Source organism: Neofelis nebulosa, chromosome 5, assembly GCF_028018385.1.
Source record: "Neofelis nebulosa isolate mNeoNeb1 chromosome 5, mNeoNeb1.pri, whole genome shotgun sequence".
Taxonomy (NCBI): Eukaryota; Metazoa; Chordata; class Mammalia; order Carnivora; family Felidae; genus Neofelis; species Neofelis nebulosa.
Genome location: NC_080786.1, coordinates 12,334,882 through 12,360,219, shown reverse-complemented (window position 1 = coordinate 12,360,219; position 25,338 = coordinate 12,334,882). Strand labels below are relative to the sequence as shown.

Genomic DNA, 25,338 nt, shown 5'->3' with positions numbered 1-25,338 from the left:
AAAAGGAAGTCAGGGTGGACCATCAATTACAAACGACGTCCAAGCCAGTCTCTTCCCCCTGGGACTTCTTTTCTGGCTCTGCCCTACTTCTCCTTCCATGTCCCTTGTAGCTTCTGATTTCAGAGCTCCCTGGAAGCTGAGGAGCCCAGGTCTGTTAGGATTTCTTCAGATCAGTGTTTGTCCAATAGAACTTTATGCTGTGATGAAAATGTTCTGGATCTATCCTGGCAATATGTGGCTACGAAGCACTTGAAAATGGCTAGTGCTACTTGAAAGTGAATATATGATTTTATTTAACTTCAGTTATTTACGTGTGTTAGTTTAGTTATTTAAATTTAAATTTAGAAAGCCGCGTGGACTTCTGACTACCATATTACACAGCGCAGCTCCAGACCGAGCCCTCGACTTCAGAACAACGTGCCTTGACAAGAGCATCTTGTCTTGGGTGCCCCGTGGTCCTCTACCTTCATGAACGAGCTCTTCCCAGGAAGGAAACTCTCTTGACTTCTGAACTAACTTCTTTATACTGCTAACTTTGATTACTGAAATCTTGAGCTTTTTATTTTTTATTGTTTTAGACACTGCACAGACGATTCACACTCTCCGCACCTGGGTTCTGGGTTCAACGTGCCAGTTTTTTTTTGCTATTGTCTTCTTTCCTCTGTGAGTGTATCTTTATTCCTTGTCCCACAGCTACAAATACGCATTCATTTACTTCTTCACAAATAAGAGGAATTACTGTCAGAAACAGTAGAACTTTTCTCCGGGAACCTAAGGAAGGGATGTGAAACTTGGTGTTGCAGGATGCAGGGAAATGGAAAAGTTGAAACAAGTGTTTATTGCATGCCAGCTACTACGTGCCAGGCAGCGTTGAAGATTCTGGAGGACAGCAGTGAACTAAACAAAGACCATTATGCTCCCCCTAGAAACAGGATTTTACTAATATGTTGGGATAGTAAGTGCAGAGTAAGGAGCAGAGGCTGATAGCTGAGTGTAATTTTAGAAAAGGGCTACCATATTCCTATCTGAAAAAGGCATCTATCTTCAGAATGTTCTAGGTGGAGGGAATAGTATGTCCAAATGCCCTAAAACCAGAGCGTGCTTGTTATCTCTTCACACCCTCTCGGTTTCCCCGTGGTCTCTCATCGTTGCTGGTCTCTCTTTCTCTCTCTCTCTCTCTCTTTTTTTTTTTTTTTTTTACACTTATAGACACACATTTTTACATTGGACTCCTCAAGAAATGAAGCCAGTCCACAACCCCATTGGTGTTGGTAAAAAGATTAGACTGAAATGGTTGAGAGTCGGTGAAATGTAGTCAAAATGTGCTTTCTCGGTCACCACTGGGGCCATGCAGCATTTTACACATCTTGCCGCTCACTCCATTAGGTAGTTTCCAGCACTAGTTAGGTTTAATGAATAAGATTATTTGAGTTGGGGGGCGGGCGAGGGCAAATCCAAGGTGCAGAAGTTAGCTGCCTGTGGGAGTTGGCACAAAAAGTCTTCTAAAGAACTAAAAGGTGTCGTAATTTGATCTCCCAGTCAAAGACAATTCAGAACATTTCAAAGTTGAAGTTACTTATTCCACACTTAGCCCTAGCAGTAAATGTTATTGCCGTATGCAAATATGGCCGTCCCCATAGATGGAAGGAGCCCGCTGTATTCCAGCACTCAGTGGGAAGAGCCCTCAAGGACTGTGGGTGTGGTTCTCATTTTCTGTACTGAAATGACTGCTGGGATCTATCTTGACTCTGCCACAGCCTGTTGACAACAGTGAAAACAATATCCTCTGGTAAATGGCTGTTCTCTCTTCTCACCAACTGCAGTGGGCTTGTTACAGCGTGGAGGGCAGTTGGCTTTTTACCTATCGGAGGACAGCATCATACAGATCACAGCTACTTACCTTACGAGAGCCCTGTGTGCTGTTTACTGTGAATGGCATTAATGACAAGGGTGAGGAATACCCAGGAAAGGCATAAACCCTCCCCACACCTTCTCATCCAACTGTATTGCAAGAAAGCAACAGCGTTGCTCGGTTCAAGAGCAGATTCTCAGAATTCATTTCAAATTTCCTACCCTGTGATGTCCCTCCTTGAAGGCTTCCCAGTGCTTAAAACGTATTTCTTTCTTTTTTTTTTTTTTTATTTCACTTCCTCTCCTTGAAAAATATGAAGGGAGGCTTCAAAGTGTTTGTTGTTATCTTAGAAACCAAAGTGAATCCGAACGCACCGTTTAGTTTTCTCGTGCCAACTAGTCGAAGGCAGTTTGGCAGCTGCTAGTCAATGAAGAGCCTCCCCAGAATCTTTTACAAGGGGGTCACAGTTTTAAACATAATGCTGAAACTATACCAGAACTGGTTGTTACTTTCATTTTCTTAAAATCGACGATGTTTCTTTGCCTTAATTTTCATTTGAGGGAAAATTCAGCCTCAAATAGATGGCCTAGTAGAAGGAGCTTGGTTTTGAATTTTGGCTTTTAATTCCACATTTATTGAGCCCTGTTCTGTGACAGACCCTGGGCCGAGGCTGTCCGTCTTGGAACAAGACAGATGATAGTCCCTGACCTCATGATGCTGATATCCTGCTGCCTGCCAGCCTCAGCAAGCTACTTAAACAGTTCCCTCTTCTGTAAAATGGAAGCAATAATCTAATCTCTCATAGCCACTTGCCAGACACAGTCAAGGCATAGATCAAGTAATGGGATGTTTTTGTACAATTATACATGTTATTATTACTTATCATTCAAGCTGAGCCCAGAAATGGATTCAGAGTAAACAGAGATGTTTCTAATGCTGAAGGTTGTTTTTTTTAAATGGTTAGAGTGAATGTCTGTGCTGTAAGCCAGAATTTCCTCCACATCCCCCATAAAATTAGAGGAAATGCCTACACGGGCTGAATGGAAAGTGATCCTTTGTCATCTGACATAATTTTCCTTCCTTCTAACCTCGGGATGCACAAATGTTTGTTCCTGCAAGATGGATCAGCTTCAGTGATCGGGGTTAAGCCTGAGTATTAATGGGGGATGTGGACCTCCCAAAGTTGCAGAGAGTGTGGTTTCTCAAGGAGCAGAGACAGCAAAACTGAAATCACACCGCTTGATAGTCCTGAAGCCGTTTTTTCTTTTAAGCTGAAACATAGCATCTCATTCTGCTTAACCAGGACTGCCAGGTCAGTGCTGAGGCACGTCTGAATTATTCAGGTTTCTTGACTCTTGGGGGTTGAACTGTGAGTGTTTTCCAAAACGAAAGGGACTTAAAGATCGTCGTGTTCGGCCCACCTATTTGACCGGTCAGAGGATGGGCACAATGTGGTTGGGTAGTTGCCCAGGAACGCAAAGCCAGGCGCACAGTTAGTTCAGTGTCTTCTCTGCTGCAACCCGCGTCTACTCCCAGCGTGAATTCTCCTCGAGGGGAAACTGTATAGCAATGTCACATAATTAATTTGTACATGAGGAAACGGCTTCGAGGAAAAGAGATTAAGGAATATTGCTTTCCGTGTATCTGAATGGCACAGAACGCTTCTTAACTAGATCGATACTTACGAATCTAGGAAAATTGTTGCTTATATTCCTCTCCATGTTCCTCATCAGCTGTGAATCACATTGTGCTGGGTTTTTCCTTGAGAAAGAAGGCCAAACATAACTTCATTTCAACATTTCAGGATTCCATAATCTTAAGGCGCCTCGTTGCCTCCCCACGGCTGCCCGTCAAATTCACTAATTTTATTAGCGTGTTGCCAAATGACACACGAAGTGCCTCAAAGCCAAGGGAGGTCAGCTCTTCATGTTGAATGTGGCGCAAGGGTCAGCAGAGGATTTGAAACTCGAACTCGATCCTCCAGTTACTACCTAGTTGCCAGACCTAAGCTGGTTCTGAACAGTATTTTAAAACCAGATGGTTTGGTTCTAGAAGGGTGTTTAAAGATCCAAAGCACTCTTGGGAGCTTTGTTATCAAACAGTGATTGATTCTGTTAGATCTCTTTGAAAGCTTTGGCTCCAGGTCGCTGGTAACAAAACGTTACCGTGTTTCAATTTGTCTATTCGCTCAAATTTCCTGAAATATTTTGTAGAGGTCATCAGACTGCTGCATTCTGGTGATGAGGAGGCATAGATTTACCAGACTTTTAATTATCTTGTGCCTTTCCTGTAATTTTCGTTTGTGAGAGTGTTTGCATGCCGTGCTACTTTTCTAACCAGAGTGCTTGTGTGGCACTTTTTATTGTCCAGATGATTTTCTCATGTACTTCAAGCGTGTTTTCACTTCATCCTGACCCTAGAGAGTACCATTTCATTGACCAAGAGAAGGGGGTTTCAAGAAGTGGCTTGCCTTGGTCCTGCAGCCTTAATGGTGGCAGATCCTGAACTCTGAAGTCTTTGACCTTAAAACCCTTGGACTTCACAAGCTGACTGTGATTCTATATGTCTCCTAAAATAAGCAAAGGAATTACAAAGAACCAAAGCTCTTTTCTAAGAAACGTGCTGCTCCCCTGGCCCTACATGACCCCCTCTGCTACTTCTGGCCACACTCAGTATCTTTGCCTTCTGCTGGAGGGACTGTTAAGTGCTTCTCAGGAACCTTTACAATGGGGACATCTGTCACACTGCTAGTGTCAGGGAGGCTGAGGGTTTTCATGTGACTTGTGGCTTTGTTTCTCATTAGCTGTGTTTCATTGACCTTGAATAGTCATCTCACCTCTTTGACCCTTAATTTCCCCATCTGTGAAATGGTGATGACAAAATGCCATGGTGGTTGTGATGAGCAAACAGAATAATCCTCACTCTTGGTACTGGACTAGGCACTTGGTCTGCGTTCAATAAATGGTGTAGAAATAACTAGTAGTAGTAGTATTCTCCCATACAGTTCCGATTTCTAAAGTAGAAAATTTTCCTTTTCTTGAAATGTGAGTGTCCACGTTAGTGAATCAAATACACATTGGAAAATGACCATATTAGAGAGTTATACGTGAGTTTTTGGCCTTCCAGTTAAACCTCTAATGTTGGAATAGAGAGTTGAACAGATATGTTAAAAAAATCATTAATGGTAAAGCTTCAGGTGGCCGCAGGGGCCGGGCAGGGGGTAGGAGTCGTGAGGGAGCAGCAGTGAGTGGCAAGCCAGCCAGTGGGTACTCGAACCACCTCAAGGGCCTACCACCCCTCGCTAGCTAACGTCTGACTGTTGTCATGGCAACTCTGTAGGTCCACTGTTGCCACATCTTTTTAATTTTCTTTTTTGTTTTTCATTTTATTTATTTGAGAGAGAACAAGTGAGGGAGAGGAGCAGAGGTGAAGAGAGAGAGAGGATCTTAAGCAGCCTCCATGCTCAGCATTGAGCTGGATGTGGGGGCTCGATCCCATGACCCTGGGATCGTGACCTGAGCTGAAATCAAGAGTAGGATGTTCAACCAGCTGAGCCACCCAGGCACGCCATCTTTTAATTGTCTTAGTTGGAGTTGGAAATCCAGCTTTTCATGTGAAATATCCTAATTTGAAAACCTGGGGGGCACCTGGGTGGCTCAGTCAGTGAAGCGTCCGACTTCAGCTCAGGTCATGATCTCGCGGTCTGTGAGTTCGAGCCCCGCGTCGGGCTCTGTGCTGACAGGTCAGAGCCTGGAGCCTGTTTCAGATTCTGTGTCTCCCTGTCTCTGACCCTCCCCCATTCATGCTCTGTCTCTCTCTGTCTCAAAAATAAATAAACGTTAAAAAAAATTTTTTTTAAAGAAAACTTGGTTCACATTTCTTTTACGTTTATTTGTTTCTTTTGAGAGAGACAGAGAGTGAGGAAGGGACAGAGAAAGAGGGAGAGAGAGAATCCCAGGCAGGCTCCACGCTGTCAAGCACAGCATGGACTTGAACCCGTGAACCATGAGATCATAACCTGAGCTGAAATCAAGAGTCAGACACTTAACCCATTAAGCTACCTAAGAGCCTCACTTGGTTCACATTTTAAAAAGAAAAGAGTTTAGGCCAAAGGGAACACATCTGTGGACTCTATGTGGCTCATGCAATCCCTGCTTTAATGTCTCTCAGTCTGGTCTACTCCCAGCTTATTTGGGTGTCAGAAACCAAGCATCTCGAACCTCACCCCTTAAAGAAGTACTTCACCTGAGTGCTATCGTATTTCCAGCCCTTTTCCAGATCATGAGCCTCTGAATCATCTGCTTTGACCAGTATTTTCATATACTTCACAAAACTGAAGAGCCTTTCCATTTCCAAAGTTTTTTTTTGATAAAAATCATACAAGTACTTTTTTTTTTTTTTTTTTTTTTTTGGTTCCCTACAGGACTGTAAGCATCTTGAAAAGAAAGGGTTATGTCTCATAATGTCCACCCTTTCCATAAGAGTTCTTTTTTAAAATTTTTTTAATGTTTATTTATTTTTGAAGGAGAGAGAGACAGAGAATGAGTGGGGGAGGGGCAAAGAGACAGAGAGGGAGATACAGAATTCGAAGCAGGCTCCAGGCTCTGAGCCGTCAGCACCGAGCCCGACACGGGGCTCGAACTCACAAACCGTGAGATCATGACCTGAGCCGAAGTCGGACGCTTAACCAACTGAGCCACCCAGGCGCCCCCGTAAGGCTTTTATATCTGCTCACAAAGCAGATAGGTAATGCATGTTTGCCTATGTCGGCTAATTTTTCTGGTAATTATTTGAGTTGAGTTGGAATGCTATAGCACTCCATAAATCGTGTGCTCATTATGGTGCCTCTGCCAGGCTATTTACCAATGCTGTTTTGACTGTCACCAAGAGAGTTAATCATATTTATTTGCAATAATCTCTGGGTGCTTTTGCTTGTTGTCACGGTATACCATCCAAGTCACATCAACTGAGGGAGAATTGTTTTCTCAGTTACTATTACTTTACATAAAGCACCAACTAACTTTAAAGCATTTCCCAGCAGAATAGTTATTTTGACAGTATGTGAAATGGTGTCAAATTGTACTCCTTCACTTGGTATAGTATCCCATTTGCATTGTTGTGGCTTAATTTATTCAACTGGTTTCCTCTTTTCCTCAACCCCAGCCCCTGCATTCTCCTGGTGTTGGCTCATTTCAAAGTCTCTAGAGTTAAGATTTTGCCAGATAAACACACTGTGAAAATCAGCTTTCTCAATGGTAAACTAAAATTGCCATGTGTGGACAGTGGCATTTGTTGCCAACTGCTCACCCCTGCCCAGCTTTCTGGAGGCTGTTTTTCTACTAGATCCCTGTTAAACATTAAAGAAGATGATTGAGAGAGCTAAGAGTTTTTCAGCTCTTTGTGGCAAAAATTCTAGTATTCGCAAATACTGCCTTTGGCAGTAATATAGATATTTCCATCTGCAAGAGTCATTTAAAATGTGTGGGTTTTGTCACCTGATATGTGGCCTGATTCTGGGACATATACCCGCCACCACCCCCCCAAAAAAAAAGCAAATGCAGCAAGTGTTTTCGGAGAACTCAAGCTGCACTTCATCCTCAGTGATCCAAGAAATTCAGGGCTAAGCAAGAAAACAGAGTGTGCATATTGAGAGCTATTTGGAACTATAGGGGTTGGGGAGTGTTCAGTTGAGAAGTTGGCAATCAAACTCCAGCTCAGTTATTTTATGTTTGTCACTAGACAATGCCAATCACTTTTCCATTCAGCGGCAACTTGTTTTAGTCTATATGTGGCTTTTGAAAAGCTCCCTGTAAATCAGAATTTTAAAATCCTCCTTTAGAGGTACAGTCAAGTTTTCAATGTAAAATGCCCTATTGGATTAATCCCTTTGAAACATAGCTTAATCCCTTCATTTATTTGTTTGGTGACTACAAGTTCCTACATTGGTTTATGCAGTTTCCTTGAAACAATCCATAGTGAACAATTCGACTCATTTTAGCCAAAAAGGCTAAAGAAAAAAAATAAATAAAGAAACCCAAACCTTCAAAGCTAACTTCCTCCGCTGAACAAGTCAAAAAGGGAGGGAACACACACACACACACACAGGCACACACACACACACACACACACACACACACACCCCTCCTCTCCGATTTATTCACAGTTACCTACTTTTTAGTGAATTTAGGCTGGAGTTTTATTAGGATGCTTGACAACTGTCCAGATTCATTAGCTTATTTGCCAGCCCCTGACTTTTAAGTTTTTAAACCAGGCCTGGAGTTTCTTCAGTTCATTCCTAGATTAGAATATTTCTATTATGAGAGGAGGCAGACTACGTCTGAGATTCAGTTCTTGCCTCCTGTGCTTCTGGTCCCGGGGCTTTTGCTCTGCCTTCCCAACTCTCCTTGCCTTTTGTAAATCTCACTTGATCGAGCCAGTCCTGTGAATAGCATACACACCAGAACATGCATGTGCCACTCAAATGCAGGATGCCTATTTGATGAATGATTCTGTCTTCAGAGATCTCATCTCTGCTCAGACTCTCCTGGTCTGAGCTATTTGCTCAGCCCAGAGTGCCTTTATTTAAATTAAAAAAAAAAATTTTTAATGTTTATTTATTTTTGAGAACAGAGAGACAGAGCATGAGTGGGGGAGGAGAGAGAAAGAGGGAGACATAGAATCTGAAACAGGCTCCAGGCTCTGAGCTGTGAGCACAGAGCCCGATGCGGGGCTCAAACCCACAAACAGTGAGATCATGGACTGAGCCGAAGTCGGCCACTTAACCGACTGAGCCACCCAGGCGCCCCGCAGAGTGCCTTTTTGTCCTTCCCTTGCCAAAGCCACCCATTCTTCAAGGACCGATCCCTACCCCCCACCCCCCACCCCCATAAAACTGGGTATTCCTGTGCCAGTCTCTCTCCTTTTTTTGACCTCATGCTTGCATTTAAAGACAAGTCAGTTACATTTGATAATTTTGCTTCTCCAACTAGAAGGTAAGCCACAGGAGGGCAGATGTTTGTTTTAAATCTCTTGGGATGTGGAGAATATCACAGACGCTTGACAGATCCTTAAAGGTTGGCCATGTGGTAGGCAATTTCAATGTGAAAGGATACATCTTTTCTTATTACGTTTTTGACTAGAATGATTTTTCCGCCATTTCAGAGAGATTTTCGAGTATTGTTTCAGTCATCCTTGGAAGGTTTTTTAAAAGTATTATCATAGAACATTTGCACGAAAAGAATTGATGTATTCAGGCCACTTGTCTCTGTTTCTTTCCTGCCCATACTCTGGTCTCCAAGTTAACTAAGTGATGGTTTCTCTAGGACTCATCCTGGTCCTTCAGAGACCGTGTGGGACTATCACTTGAAGAAGAGCCCACCTCCCCTGCTCTCCAGATATTTACAATTACTTAGGGAATGGCGGTTAAAATACTTTTAAAACTAAAATAGGGGGCGCCTTGGTGGCTCAGTCGGTTAAGTGTCCGACTTCGGCTCAGGTCACGATCTCGCGGTCCGTGAGTTCGAGCCCCGCGTCAGGCTCTGGGCTGATGGCTCAGAGCCTGGAGCCTGCTTCCGATTCTGTGTCTCTCTCTCTCTCTCTCTCTGCCCCTCCCCCGTTCATGCTCTGTCTCTCTCTGTCTCAAAAATAAATAAACGTTAAAAAAAATTTTTTTAAACTAAAATAGAAGGTATTGTGTTGTGTTACGATTTCCAGCTATGCTGTAGAGAAGAAAAATATTCCTAAAATATCTTCGACTTAATCACGAGGTGTTATTTGTTTGTTTCTAGTCATAGGCCAAAGTATTTTCTTCCCTTGGAAATGTCTTTCTTCCGTGAAGAGTTATGAAGGGCCTGCTCTGAGGCTGCTTGACTTGCTGCTTTGTTCTGGAGGGAGGACGTGTTTGACGGGCCAATACACTTGTCCCACCTGGTCTCGGGGGCCGTGGGGCATTTGTTGCCAGCATCACAGACCATGGCGGCTGTCTGCCAGATGGTCGCCTCAGTGTCTGACTCCGAAATGCCAACTGCAATTAAAAACCTTCTTTCAGAGAACAAGTCTTTCAATTCTGGGCCCATATGGTGATCAGAGCCTCTGGGCCTGTGATCGTTTAAGAGGCCAGACTCAAGAGAAAAGCAGATGGAAAGAACTGTAAGATGAGACACGCCTGTAAAAAAGGTGAGGAACGGCATTTAATTTTGCTGGATCCAGTGTGAGTGGAGAAGGGGAAATAATGGCCAGGCCAAAACTGGGTTCCCCCTAGCCTTCCTCCTCAACACGTGAACCAGCGGCATCAGCAGAATCTGGGAACGGTCTCAGCTTCTACCTGTAATGCTCAGTTTAATGAGTACTTGGCTAGGTTACAGGGCCCTTCTCTTCAATCAAACATTAACCCGGGTGTTGCTGTGGAGGTACTTTGCAGATGTGATTAACAACTGTAATCAGTTGACTCTAAGTCAAGTCACATTACCCTGGGTAATGTGATTAGGCCTCATCCAACCAGTTGGAAGGCCTTGGGAGCAGAAGAGGTTTCCCCGAGAAGAAGTTCTGTCTCAGTGCTGTAGCATTCATTCTTGCCTGGGTTTCCAAGCCCTGGCCTGCCCTCTAAATTTTGGACTTGCAAGCCCCACAATTGCATGAGCCAATACAGTATCCCACACCTGGGGGTTTAAACATATTCCCCAAATCTTTGTATCCACCGTGACATCTGAGAAGCACTTCTCAGAAGCATGTGGAGTTCTGTTCACCAGTTGCCATGGATTATTCTTTGAGATGCTGCAGGTAATTGTATCAATTTTAGTGGTCCTGCTCCAAAATAAATAGCACTAAACAAGACCTTCACAGGTGTTTGTAGAACGAATTCATTCTTAGGTGCCCCCCAAAACACATCACTAGGCAACAAGAGATAGATGCACGAATTCAAACATACGGGAGTGCATTTCTGGCAAAGTGTTTAAGATTCTGTGTAGAATCTTGAGATTTCACCTCGTACTTCAGTTAATAGTTGACATCATTCCAAAGATAACGGACTAAGAATTCCTGTCCGATAGTCATATCTAATATTTATCTGGAATAAGTCTAAGCCTTATTAGGCTGCTCATCACTAACCTTCAAAGACAACAGTGTTGTTCCAGAAATAGACACAGCTAAGCTTTTACTCAGTTCATATTCTCAAGACCTGGAACTTGTGTCTCCAGGCAATGAGTTTGGGGAAAATGTGCCCTAAAATGAGGAAGGCAGTATGACCTAGACTGAAGGTCTTGGTATTACTCATGGGTTTGTTTGAAGAGAAGTGAAATGCGGCGTGCCATGTGACCCCATCATATGCTGAAGGAGGCTACCCAGGCTCACTTCCTTTAGCGAATGACTTTCTAGGTGAGAGATGTTCTTATTGGAACCTCTTTCTGGGGGACATTATGAATAGCTGATTTGCCTGGTATGGGTAGAAAATTCCCTGAAGATGGTCAGCTGTGCACAGAGGGCATAGAGACACTAAAAATGTTCACTAATATGAGAACATATTAACTAAAGATGCAGGAGGGTAATTTAACCCGAATTGCAAGTAATTTGGAAGTTGGTTAGGGTCTACTGTGGGGTTAATTAGGTGGCTTTTGTTGTGGTGTTTAGGGTAATATCTTTGTCCCTGGCGATTCACATAGATCCACTCACCTTTCATTACTTTGGCTTCACAAACACGTATTCACAAACATAAGATGTTTGATACCTGAGGTTGCAAATGGTAACTTCTTCTGTTGATTGTAGTGCACAGATGGAATCATGCACGTGGTGAATAGCCACTAGGGCCCTTCCTGCACCCCCCTCCAGGAGCCCCCCCCCAACTCTGATTAGCGGTGTGCTATTTAGGGTGCTATCGGTGATTCTTGAGGACTCTGGGCTAGTCCTTGGAATCTTCGGCGGTGGGGGGCTTGTGGGTCTTCAGGGAGTCTGTAAGTCAGCCCTCTGAAATGATAACCAAAACTTCCTAAGTATGTCTCCCCCATCTCTTCAGAGTGACTTCATAAAGTTTTTAGCAAAACAAGATGACCTCCAACAAAGCTTAAGAGAAGCTTTGCCCCTTACATTTCGCTCTATGCCACCAACACATGTATTCACAAGGGAGAACACTGGCTTAAAGCAGAGGCTGATGCTTACTGGCTGGCTGGAGTTGTCAAGGTAGGGAGCCTCCTGAGGTCAGTGAATAGGGAGTGGCTGGCTGGAGAAGGGAGGGCAAGAAATTATAGTGAATATGCCCCGGGTAAAGGCTTTCAAATTTTTCAGAAAAACAAAAACATAAAAAACAGCTGCTCAAGCTTAAAAAGTCTGTTCACCTTAGCAGTGGTCGCTTTTACAATAATAAAGAGAAAGATGAGGCCTCTTCACTGGGTACTTACGACGCGATATGTGATAACTTACATCCTTTGGTGCACAGTAGGTGTTTGATGTGTATGAATCCCCACTGTAAACTGTCCCTTCCCCCCCGACACACACACACACACACACACACACACACACACACACACACACCTGTACCTCCAAGTAGGGAGTGAAGTTGGCTGTTTGCCTTTTTCCCAGGGTTCATTGCAAAGGCCTTCCCTTTCTGGGTCTTGCCGTAGGCAGCCGGCTTTGTAGACCTGCTTGTCTCCAGGGGCCCCGTTTGCACAGACTGCGGTCGGAATGCCACCCCCAGAGCTGCGTGGCTTGGCGGCCCTTCTCTAGCCTTTCTCTTCTTTGATGGCCCTCTTTGGTGTCTTCACTGTTGATTGTGCTTTGTAGGCATCAGATCTAAAGCCCTTCTACTTGTCAACAGGTCTGCGGCTGCCCTGGTGGCTTCCAACAGTGGACTCACTGTTTGCACTCCTCTTCTGACTTTTCTCACACTTCTTAGCTTGTGTTAGAAAAGCACTAGCCATCCCTGAGAAGGACTCCTTTTAGGGGCTGGTACTCCCGGCTTTATGGAGGGGCTGCTCCATTACGGTCACAGAAGTTGTGTGTGTGTGTGTGTGTGTGTGTGTGTGCGCGCGCGCGTGTGTGTATGTGCATGTGCGTGTGTATGTGTGTGCGTGTGTGTGTGCGCAAGCGTGTGTGCGTGTTTGGTGGGAGGGTTGTTTGTTTTGTTTTGTGCCGGTCATGTTGTTTTCAGTTAATTCTAGGTCAGGATTCTCTGCCTTGGGTGCATGTTAGAATCATCCAGGCAGCTTCTTAAAATCCTGATGCTCAGGCTGCCTTCCAGCATAATTAAATCAGTGTATCTGGAGGTGGGACCTGGGCCTCATTATCTTTTAAAAGCTCCGTAGGTGATTGATTCTAACATGCCCTCAAAGTCGGTAACCGCTAATACAGGCTAAAATCCTAAAATGCTAGAAGGCTTAATTCCATTTCATGGAGGCTTCATTTTATATTTAAAAAGAACAAAGCTTCTGGCAAATGCATGTTTGTCTGTCTGAAACATACTCTATACCAAAAAAAAAACAATATCACATAAATACAACATGCCCCAGCTTTTTGTTGTTTTACAAATGTCTTATAGGGAAATCTAAAGGGTTAAGTTAGTTATTTCATAAATAGATCCAAATCTAACTATTGCAAATATATATATTCATTGTCGTGTTAGTCCCAAATTGAACACAAGGTTCAGAAAGCATTTTAGCCTGTATTTTTAGCTTAGCATAGAGCTCTGGGTCTGGGAGACAAATTTCAAAATAGTTTGTTGCCTAAAAATATACTTCCTGAAATGAACTTGAGGCCTGAGAGGGATGAATGGGTTTGGTTTTTTTTTCTTCTTCTTCTTCTTCTTCTATATTTAATGTTACCACAAGAAAGCAAATCTTAAATTTATATATGTTTGTATTTTTAGAGACCCAAGAAACAGGTGCTATGCCCAAGTGATGAAGAGGGTTTCGTGGCAAAGTGTGGATGACAGAAATCTGAAATTCACGGGACAGGGAGAGACAGGGGGTGGGTGATGAAGTCGTTCCTCTGGCTTTAGGCAGGAGCATGCTTGACACGGGGAGGAGATGGGGAGGCTCTCCTCAGGCCTTTCCAAGGGCGATCCCTGGGAGAAACGTACCTCCCAGCTTCCTAACAGCCAGTGACTGTTATGGTGCTACAGGTGGTCTAGGCACCTAGTCTTTCTTAGTCCGGTTGATGAGTGTCTCTGAGTTCATGTTTGTTGACCAAATGCCTAGTAGCCTTGTCTTTATTTTTTATTTTTTTTTAATGTTATTTATTTTTGAGAGACAGAGAGAAAGAGGGAGGGAGAACAAGTGGGGAAGGGGCAGAGAGAGAGGGAGACACAGAATCTGAAGCAGGCTTCAAGCTCCAGGCTCTCAGCACAGAGCCGGATGTGGGGCTCGAACTCACGAACTGTGAGATCATGACCTGAGCTGAAGTCAGACGCTTAACCAACTGAGCCACCCAGGCGCCCTCCTCCCCCAACCTGCAGTAGCCTTGTTTTACTTCTCTTGACTCTCAAACTCATCCATTGAACTTCCACTTTTGCCAGTAGAAATGGATCTCATGCAGGAAAAATAAGGGGAAGGTAGTGTTATCCCCTTTTTAATGGTCTGTTAACATGCAGCATGGGTCTTGCAAAGAGCAGTCTGTCTTCAATATGTTATTGATGACTGTGAATGAATATCGCATGTATAATCACACCCACCACCCCCCCAGTCTGAAGGAAGAAGTTATGTATCCTTTCCCACTTGATACACAGAGCCAAATGTGAACTTCTTATAGTTAGTCCTTTGTGTATTCATTCTTCACGTAGTCATCTGACAAATACTTTGGATACCTTCTATGTAGCAGGTCGTCTTCTTGGCACTAGAGATACAGTGTGTAAACAGGGCAGATGAAAGCTCACGGAGCTTGCATCTTGGTGGGTAGATTGTAAGCAAGTAAGTGACTGAGATAGTTGTGCAGGAGATAACAACAGAATTCTGTGGTAGTTACTTGTGGGTTGCTTTAGGATGAAGAGGTCACATTAACTGGAGACCAGGGAGGTGACAAAAAGCCAGACAAAGGGAATAGCAAGTGAAAGGCTCTGGGGAGGAAGGAACTTGGCTTCTTCCGGGGAAGGCCTATGTGTCTTAAAAGGTAACGAGTAAGGAGTAAAGGGGCTGGTGGGGTGTGGCGGTGGCTAAAGTCAGAGAGGTAGCGGGTGGTGGATTCTTGAGGTAGAACTCACCTTTCACTCACCTGCAGGACTCCGGCGCCTGGAGCCTTGCCAATTTTGGGGATTCTATCTCAGAGACAGTCAGTGTTGGTTGATTAACTGATTTCCTTCAAGGCAATGGGGAGAAGTTAGAACCAGTCTCTTGCAAAGAACGCCCTTGTAGCTCTTCCCATGCAGGTGAGGAGAACGACGGCAGTGTCCTGCCTCACCTACAGTGTCTCCTCTGAGTTGGCCAACACGCTTTTGTACCGCACAACTCTGCTCCATTGTGACCTCTCTCGACCCATCTAAGTGGTGGCCCTCATTAGGATCCTGTATCTTCTGTGTTTCTATTTTGGGTTACCCTACCCTCATTTGTTTCCTTGTCTATCTACTCAGCTAAATGATGGTTTCCTTAAGGTAGTGTTCTCTGTGCTTCCAGCACCCAGAACTATGCAGTAGACTGATCAGTTCGCTGTTTCTGGATGGAATGATTGTTTGTAGATCGAGGGCCTTAGGTAACCACTGACAAAATCAAGAAGTTACTCAGACGTCCCCCCACCCCGGCCACCACCACCCCGAAATGGCTTTCATTACGAATCGCCTGTGTGAAGGAAATTCTGATCTGACATAAAGGCATTATTTTATTTCATTCGAAATTGCAACACATCATCAGGGGTTCGCTGGCAGGCTGCCTAGCAGTTAGATACTCATTTAATGTGTCTTGCTTTTCCCTCCCCAGTTAACAATGGCATGATGGTCACCGACAACAATGGTATCATCAAGTTTCCGCAGTTGTGCAAATTTTGTGATGTGAGATCTTCCACCTGTGACAGCCAGAAATCCTGCCTGAGCAACTGCAGCATCACGTCTATCTGTGAGAGGCCACACGAAGTCTGTCTGGCTGTCTGGTAAGGTGGCCTCTAAAAACCTGCCTTTTCTCTCTTTTCTAAGTGATGCACGCTGCCGTGCGTAAAGTCAGGGTGTCCCCTGGCCCCCTGACTTGTCCCTTTCCCTCAGGCAGCCTCTCTTCCAGAGATATTCTGTATGTTTTCAGATACATACACACCCCTGTGGATCTGTTTACGTGTGGGTGTGACAGTGTATAAGATGGCCTTAAATATTTACAATAAGTCTGGGACCCTTTCCTTGTATGAAGGAGAGACATCTGCCACTTGTCGTTTTAACTGACAACCTCCCGCTCGGTACCCCAGAGTGATACCAGGAGCTTTGTTTCTCTGACGCAATGTCAGTCTTGTTTTATGGGAGGAGAGGGGATGCAAGGTGGCTGTGTAAAGAGGCAAGACCTTGTCAAAAACAGGGAAGTTCTTAGGAGAACCAGAAAAACAGCCCATTCATTAGTCAGGAGTCCTGGCCATGTTACTCACAGCACCACTGGGCTACATAATCCATCTTGCTCTGGGATCAGAACTGCTTGTTTCTTAGATCACATTCCCTTCATATTCTCTCTCTCTCTCTCTCTCTCTCTCTCTCTCTCTCTCTCTCTCTCTCATTCTCATTCCCCCTTCAACGCACGCACACACACACACACACACACACACACACACACACACACACGGTGCTCATAAATCCTTTGATTCATTCATAGTTTGGGATTGGGAGTAAGAGCAAGAGATAAAAGGAAAATAGAGATTAAAAGAGTCCTCTTTTATAAAATGTATAAATTCATTAATGAAATATAGCATTTGCAGACTTACTCTGATGTTTTAAATTTGTCAGCCAGTTTTTTCTTAAGTAACCTATGTGTTTCCTGGGCAGTTGGCAAATGAGAATATCTGTATCTATCTATCTATCTATCTATCTATCTATCTATCTATTTTCTTAGTTTTTTTTAACATTTATTTATTTTTGAGAGAGCGAAACAGAGCACGAGTGGGGGAGGGGCAGAGAGCAGTGGGGGACACAGAATCCAAAGCAGGCTCCAGGCCCTGAGCCGTCAGCACAGAGCCCGACGCGGGGCTCGCACTCACAGACCGTGTGAGATCATGACCTGAGCCAAAGCTGGCCGCTTAACCGACTGAGCCACCCCGGCATCCCGGCGAATGAGAAGATAAACCCAAATGTCTCCCTGCACTGCCCCCCACCACCCACCCCACCGCCTTTTGGAGAAAAAGTCTTTGAGACTTTCTCCAGACCACATACAGTTAGCCTTGATGATAGATCTGAAAAGCTTGCAGATTTCGATACATACCAGGGGATGAACGAGTTTCTTAAGAACTCCAAGAATGTTAACAGCCAGTAGCTGTCGTGAAGGCTTGCTCTACCTGCCAACCTCATCAGGTCCAGTTTTGAGCATCGTCTTTACGAAAGGGGTTTTGACAAAGATCGTGTTCAGAGGAAGAGGGGCCGGTACGCTTGCGGGCTTAGGAAGTTGTGATGTGTCAGCTGTTCCTCACAATCAGACGTTGTGAGTCCAGTAAAGAGAAGACATGGGTTCTGTTGAGAGACGTTGGATGGCCGCTCAAGGGGAAACTATAATAAACTCGTTCTCCATAATTCTGAAGGCTAGGAGGATCCGTCAAATGAACAAGGGATCGGCCTGCAGTGTAAGTGTCAACATTTTCACACTTGTGGTTTCCTACCAGCAAAACAGGCCTCCTCGTCTGAGGAGTCAAAGTGCAGGGGAGGCTGGGGGACCACCCATCGAGTCTAATGCAGGAAAGATTGAGGCACCAGATTGTTATGGCCTCAAAGCTTCCTCCTTGGCGTCTGGTCTCTGCTGATCACCTTTACTTAAATCTCCACCGTGACGTGAGAGTTTACTTCTGCGACCCCAGACAGGCTCATCTGATAGATATTTTGACCTGTGGTCCAAGCCCCACTGATGGCACGTGAATCGAGTCGCTGTGAAATTCCAATCTCTGGAACGAGGCGTTACTCGCTGTCTCAGAGGATGTGAGCATGTAGCGGGGAAGAGACCTCCCTGTTTCCTCAGTGTGCCCACCATGAAGAGTTAATACAGCGAGTGTTGTTTTTCTACCTGTCTCAGCAAAGACAAATACTCCCGTGGGGGTGGAGTGTCGGTAAAGGGAAAGGGAAGTGAGAGGTGCTGTCGCACATCTTGCCCACCCTCCTCCACACTGAAGCCCTCACCCCCTCAGCTGCTGGCACCAGTAGCCGCTGAGGGATCACCCGAGTCCCTCCAGCTAATTTCCCTCCCTCCACTGACTGGAACTTCTGCCCTCACTTGGCCTCTGCTCAAGTTTGCCCCTCCCCATAGGCAGCCAGCCTCCCGTGACCGATTGACGCCAGGGTCCAAAATGCCTGGCCACGTTGCCTCCTTTCGGACCGCCCTGACTGGCCATCTTAGCTTTACATCTTCCGAGGGATCAGGGAGTCATTTGCTGTGACCTGCATTGTGGCTCAGCTCCTGCTGTGGGAGGTGCTCCTTCCTTCATCCCTTACAGGTGCCTCTCCAGAAACTCTCCGCAGAAATCTCGCCTTAAGGTCCGTTTCCAGGGAAGCCCAGCTAACAGCCAGATGTGGACATGGAAAGGCTCTACCCCTGCTCGTGCATGCCAGTGCCTTTTTCGTCGTGGTGTTCTTTTCATTCATTCATTGACTCATTTGTTCGTTTAACTGATGTCAGCTGCGCCCCCATACCGTGTCAGACGCGTACGTTCTTGCCAAGGATAAAAATAATTTGGACCCAAAGTTAATTTCATTATTGTGTTTCTTTTTTTGAGTGGATGTTGACAAACCCCTTTAATGGCTCAGAGCAAATGTTTCAGCACAAAGAAGTCTGTATTTATTCCATCGTATTCTCCCTTCCTATGCTCAACTGTATCTAAAGATGTTTTTCAGAGTTGGCTTTGCCTGCCAGGGAGCACTGTTACAGGAGTGAGTGGAGAAAGCAGTTAAGGACTTTCCCCAGACTCAAGTATTCTAATTGAATTTCCTCTCTGCAATTTTAGTTCTCGAAGCAGTGAGGAGATGGCAGGCAAGAGGCTCAGAGAGCTGCCCAGGGATTATACAGCAGCTTCCCTTCACGGCCCACAGTTCCTTCCTCATTCCATTCCTTGGGCTCTAGAAGCTTCACAAGGAAGAGACACCATACTTTTACTTGGGGGGCACAGCAGACTCAGCCTTCGGTTTGTTACCCGAACCAAAAAGCAACCATCTCTGGGCACGCACACAACACACACACCCCCTCGCGGTGGGGGCAGGGAGGGAGGTGCTCTTGCTTCATGCCTGCCATTTTTGCCAAGACCTTCAGTAGCTTTGGGGTGAAGGATAAGTGGGTTTTTTAAATATGCATGGTTCGTTGTGTGATCATGCCAAGTTGGGTCTCACTTTGTTCCCTGCTAGCCACCCTAGAATAAGGATTCCGACTGTGGCATTTCCTTTACCAGGAGGGACCTGCTCAGCAAGGGCGTGCTTCTCTTGTGCCTGCTGGAGTGTTCCAGAACCCTTGAGCTCTCTCGCCAAGGGCCCGTTTGCCTTTGCGGGAGCCAACCCTAGGTTGCGTGGATGCCAGACACGCCGTCTGTATTCCTGGTTGGACCGTTCTATCTGTACCCTTACTTCTGCTCTTCTTATCCTTGTTGACATATTGCCCATTAGTGTCCTGGAATTTAATACCCTAGCGGTGGTACTGTTAAAGTTGCTCTTCCCCTGTGGACATGGCCTACCTGTTTTCCAGGTGAGGGCTGTACCTCAGCTGCTTCTTGCTTCCAACCTGCCTCCCATTTGCCTTGCTGCAAGCAGTGAGCTTGTTGCCGGGAGGGGAGCAGCTGGTGAGTGTGTGTGGGCATGTGGGCACGCGTGTGCACTCAGTCGCACGCATTCAGAATCCTTCCCACGAGAGATTATATTTGCAAATTGATGGTCATTGAGGCCTTCCCTAGACCCTTCCCTAGACAACCCCTGCTCCAGATATAGAAACTACCTTTTTTTTTTTAAATTTTTTTTCAACGTTTTTTATTTATTTTTGGGACAGAGACAGAGCATGAACGAGGGAGGGGCAGAGAGAGAGGGAGACACAGAATTGGAAACAGGCTCCAGGCTCCGAGCCATCAGCCCAGAGCCTGATGCGGGGCTCGAACTCACGGACCGCGAGATCGTGACCTGGCTGAAGTCGGACGCTTAACCGACTGCGCCACCCAGGCGCCCCTAGAGACTACCTTTCAAGACCACACGTATTTTGCATCTGAAGAGGTCAGAGATGGGAGGAAAGAGGTCAAACCAACCTTGGTGTTGGACAGAGTCTTCCAAGATGGCAACTTTATGAGGAGCAGATTGAAATAGGCAGAGAATGATGCACATTTTCAAGGATGCCAGAGTTTTATTTTGGCTTTTGCAATTATAACAGTGGACATTAATCATGTCACTTTTATTTTTTTTATTTTTTTTTAATTTTTTTTAACGTTTATTTATTTTTGAGACAGAGACAGAGCATGAACTGGGGAGGGGCAGAGAGAGAGGGAGACACAGAATTGGAAGCAGGCTCCAGGCTCTGAGCTGTCAGCACAGAGCCCGACGCGGGGCTCGAACTCACGGACCGCGAGATCGTGACCTGAGCTGAAGTCGGACGCCCAACCCACCAAGCCACCCAGGCGCCCCTAATCATGTCACTTTTAAATGTAATGTACACATACAGCCAGCTGAGCATTTTCTAGGGCCTCAGTAAAATGCCACGTGGGAGATTCTCTGAGCCCTTCGCTGAGTTAGGCTTCAAATATGTGATGTGAAGGCATACTAAATGTAGAAGTAATTTGTTTAAGACAGCATAAACTATTTCACCGAACTGTACATGAAGAACACCTTGCAATTCTTTCCCGTGTGTTTTCTTTCTTTCTTTTTTTTTTTTTTCCTCTTCTCTCCCTTTCTGTGAGTCGGGAAACTGCCAGTCCTTCCTCTAGGAAGTTTGTTCTGTTTGCTCAGCCCAGCAATCGGCTGACACGGAACACACCCTCGCTCATAGTGCTCTGGGGCCCAGTGAGAACATTGTAGAAGCTAGACATGACCCTCATCCTGCCAGACAAACTGGGGATACGGCATGAGCCCGGTGGTGCATTCAGGATGGAAGGTTTAATCCTGAGTCCCTAGCAATCTTCCGTTTACCGTGCCTTCCTTTCTACTGATTTAATTAAGACATAATGTGTACAATTCTCCAGCAGGACAGCCTCCAAGGAAAGCCTTCGTGTTTACGGACATAAATGGGTTTTGAGACTACGCAATGGAAAAACCAAAATGAGTAGAAAAAGCACAGGGGACTGGAGGACAGCCTGTTAATGCTGGAGAACAGGAACCAGCTGCCATTGTTAGAACAACTTTGTGAAGGCAACACAGGCCAGATTGCTTTTCTGCCCAGAAGACCGTATTTATCCGTCCTCTTTTTTCTCTCCTTTGCACCCTAGGAGAAAGAACGATGAGAACATAACCCTAGAGACGCTTTGCCATGACCCCAAGGTTACCTACCATGGAATTGCTCTTGAAGACTCTGCTTCTCCCAAGTGTATTATGAAGGAAAAAAAGGTGTTGGGCGAGACGTTCTTTATGTGTTCCTGCAGCACCGATGAATGCAATGACTACATCATCTTCTCAGAAGGTAAGTCTTCTTCCCCTAAGTGTCTGGAGCCCCGCTTCCTCTGTGTCCAGAGTCTCAGGCTCCATCCTTCTGGGACTAGACAGGGAGCTTACGCTCTATGGATTAGGAACCAGGCACCTGGCGGGACGAGGTGCTTAAGGAGTAACAGGGCTGGTCCTGGCCCAGAGCCAGTCTGGCTCATAGGGCCCACATTCTTCTTGGCCTGTAACCAGTTTCTTCCCCGACAGCAGTGGCTCTCCGTGCGGTCCCTGGAGCAGCCGCGGCGGCATCACCTGAAAACCTGTCAGCGATGCAGATTCCGGGTCCCCACCCCAGACTATGGAAGTAGAAACGCTGGGTGCAGGCCCCGCAATCTGTGTTTGAATAAGCCCCCCAGGTGATTCTGATGCCGCTGAAATATGAGAACTATTGGTCTAGAGATTGGAGGAGGCTGTCTTACTTTGAAGACTTACTTTGAATTAAGTCAAGAAGTTTTGTGTACCTGTTCTCAGGATTTGTCTGAAGGGTGCTTATTAATGCCCCGTCTCTGAGGAGAGCTGAAATGCAGACAGAAAATAACAACCCAGCGTTTATAGGGAAAGATGAGATTAGAGTCTTTCCTCCATCTTTGAAGTTCAACATTCACTCAGCTTAAAAAGAGAGCACACACTATTCCTTCAGTTTAAACCACTATTCAGTGATTTTTAACCACAAAAATAGTGTGTGTTCCTTATCAAAAATTCAGACAATCCACAGCCTGTAAAAATTTTAAATGGAAGTCTGTAAGTTTCCTCTCCTCACTCCCAACCCAGTAGATAATCAATGTGAATAGTTTGTTGGATGCATACTTGTCTCTGTCATCCATTCATATTATCCTTCCTTATCTCCTCTGTTTCCCTATTTCCTCCCCCTCTCTCTTCCTTCCTTCCTTCAATCCATGCATCTGTCTGTCCGTCTGTCCATCCATCCATCCATCCCTCCATCTATCCATCCATCCCATACCCTCATTCAGCTTTCAGTGCAAATAGTTGATCATACTATAAATATTATTTGACAGTATTTTTTCACCCAGCCCCCTTACTTCTCCTTTTAAATAAGACAATACATATGGATATACTGCATGCCTTTTAATTATTGTCTAGAAGTTCCATAATGTGGATTATCTTCTATGACTGATTTAACCATTCCCTGTTAGTAGATTATTTAGCTGTCTCCATTTTTCCACTTAATCCTACATTGAATATCGTTGCAAAAACGTCTTGTACATTTGTGCTAATATTTCTGTAAGATAGATTTCAGCCCCAAGGAGGTCTGATTCAATAAAAAATCCTTTTAGAACAAAAGTTGTGGGTTTACGCAGCATCCCTGCTGCTGTGTATATCCCAGCGATGGAAAACGAGGTCTCATGCTTTGTGTATGGTGCTCATGAGCACTGCTGACCCACCTTTTTCTCTCTCTGTGTCTTTCGCCTTCTCCCGTTGCCCTCTTCTTGTCTAACCCCTTACCTATTCCAGATTCTCTGTACAGAGTCAGACACGTTCATCTTGTCAGCACAACACTTTGGAAAATCACCCCTCCCTCCTATTTTCTCATCCTATAATCCATTTGTCTCATTTTTCTTGTGTAATTTGAGTTAGGTGGGAAGATATAACTGTGTTAAATCACACTAAAGCATGGTAACACCTGATGTACTGACTTAACACATTAACCTTCCCCAAGTAGTTCACCTTTTCAAAGAACTCCCAGTCTAAGGTTAAGGGATTAATCTCTAATACTAGAATATCCAAACAAGTTTACTGCCATCGATGAAACTTTTCTCTCCTTTTGCAAACTGGTTTATCCACAGTGGAAGAGTTTATTCTGTCCAGAAGGGACAAAAGTTAGTAAATGGCCTCAAAGTTGAATATATAGTTGTATTACTATAAGTTTTTAAGATATTAATGACTTCAGGGGCGCCTAGGTGGCTCAGTCAGTTAGGTATCTAACTTTGGCCCAGGTCACGATCTCACAGTTCATGGGTTGGAGCCCCACATCCGACTCTGCACTGACAGCCCAGAGGCTGCTTTGGATCCTCTGTCTCCCTCTCTGTCTCTGCCCCACCCCAGCCTGTGTTCTCATTCTCTCTCTCTGTCTCTCTCTCTCTCTCAAAAATAAATAAACATTAAAAAAAAAAAGAGGGGCCAAAATTCTTCTTAAAAAAAAAAAAGAAGAAGATATTAATGACTTCAGTTTGCAGTATATTTCAACTCAGGTGATCATCATGGGCCCATGTCTGTACTTTCCCTCTTATTCATTATCAGACTATTTCTTTCCTTATGAGGTAAGATAATCAGCATAAAGGCAGTTTCTCATTTACAACTCAGGAAATCCAGCACAGCTGATGACTGGATTGTCTGGATGACTTCAAAGTCTCTTAAAATGCTCCAGGGAGTGTTTGCCTTTTAGGCATCTCCCTTCTCTGCAGTGGGATAATTCCTCCATGTAAAACGCCACATAATTAGCAACATTTGGGGATCCACATCCCTTCTTACTGCCACCATTTCTTTCTTATGCTGAGGAATGAAATGTCTTGAAGCAATTTTTATTTCTCCATCCCACGTCAAATAAGATGTCAAACACAAACACTATAAAGTGTTTTATGCTGTATTTTTATTCGTACGGTGCTCTGTTCTTGTTGCCAGATTTCTGATCTGCAAATGCTGTGAGTGATAATTACTCACATCTTCCATTGTTCTTAAATATTTAAGGGCAAAAGGTAAGCCACATGGTTTTCCTTTTAAATGTAGATCTTATTTCCAGGGCTATTAGCTGTGATAGCTGACATTCAGCGAGAATGAATCCTGTCTCTGAAAGATTCTTTCTTGCTAAAAGTTGTGTAGAATTCCAAGAAGTCCCAGTCCGCCCCTGGACTTCCCCAGACCGAAGATTCCAGGTAGAAGAGCGGGTGGTTGTGTTAGTCCTTCTTGATGGCCTCGTGACAGCTGCTAGTCAGAGGAGACCTGTGAGGCTCCAGGACCGAGCATAGAATGTGGGAGGAGGGAACCCTGAGCAAACAGCTGTCCTGTTCACTTGCAGAGGACACATCCACTTTGCAGAGACATTATGCGGTGATCGATCTCCCACTGAACCTTTAAGAATCAAACGCAACCACTCGGCTTTATTCATTCCATAAACGGTTTCCAAGCGCAGTGAAGACACTCAATTTGCAGCGCTCAGAGCAAGGAGATGATTTTTTTGCTGTTTTAGGAAAGAGAAACAGTGTAGTGTAATTGGTTAAGGGTGGGAGCCCGAGGTGGGTTCCCTGCATCCATGGCCTGTTCTACTACTTATGAGCTTTGCCACCTTGGGCCAGTTACCTGATGTCTCCCTGCTTCAGTCCTCTTGGGTATGAAATGGAAATTAAAGGGCAGGGTTGGGGGCTGGGGCGGTGTTGTGATGTTGTCAGAATTGAATAGATGCGTGCTTGCGGAGCCCTTACGTCAGTGCCCAGTACAGTGTGGGGAGTCACTCCTCGCTGCTGGAGTTCGTTGGGCTTTTTGTACAGGATTTGGCACTTTGGTCAAGACATGGGCCAGGACTGTGCGGTGCCTAGGTCTCCTCCGGCACTGAGGTTGTGCGGTCGGGTTTTGACCATGGCATGCCAGCAGAGCATTGAGACCCCTCTCGCATACACGGAGGGGCTTGCTTTGCTGGACTCTGAGCCTCATCGTCCGCATGCCTTCACAGAGGAAGGGGAGCGTATTGGGTCTAGGATTTCTAATCTCAAAGCTAACCACAGCCCTGACATCG

The 25,338-nt window shown here is 45.1% G+C and overlaps 1 protein-coding gene across 2 annotated transcripts in view; it reads left to right on the top strand.

The window, feature by feature from the left end:
- Nucleotides 1–25,338, top strand: part of TGFBR2 (transforming growth factor beta receptor 2) — a 91,625-nt gene that overhangs the window by 22,085 nt on the left and 44,202 nt on the right. For both annotated transcript variants that reach the window (XM_058729646.1, XM_058729647.1), the window contains exons 2-3: nucleotides 15,742–15,910; nucleotides 21,380–21,570. In XM_058729646.1, the coding sequence (XP_058585629.1) occupies nucleotides 15,742–15,910; nucleotides 21,380–21,570 (360 nt within the window). The remainder of the gene's footprint in view (nucleotides 1–15,741; nucleotides 15,911–21,379; nucleotides 21,571–25,338) is intronic.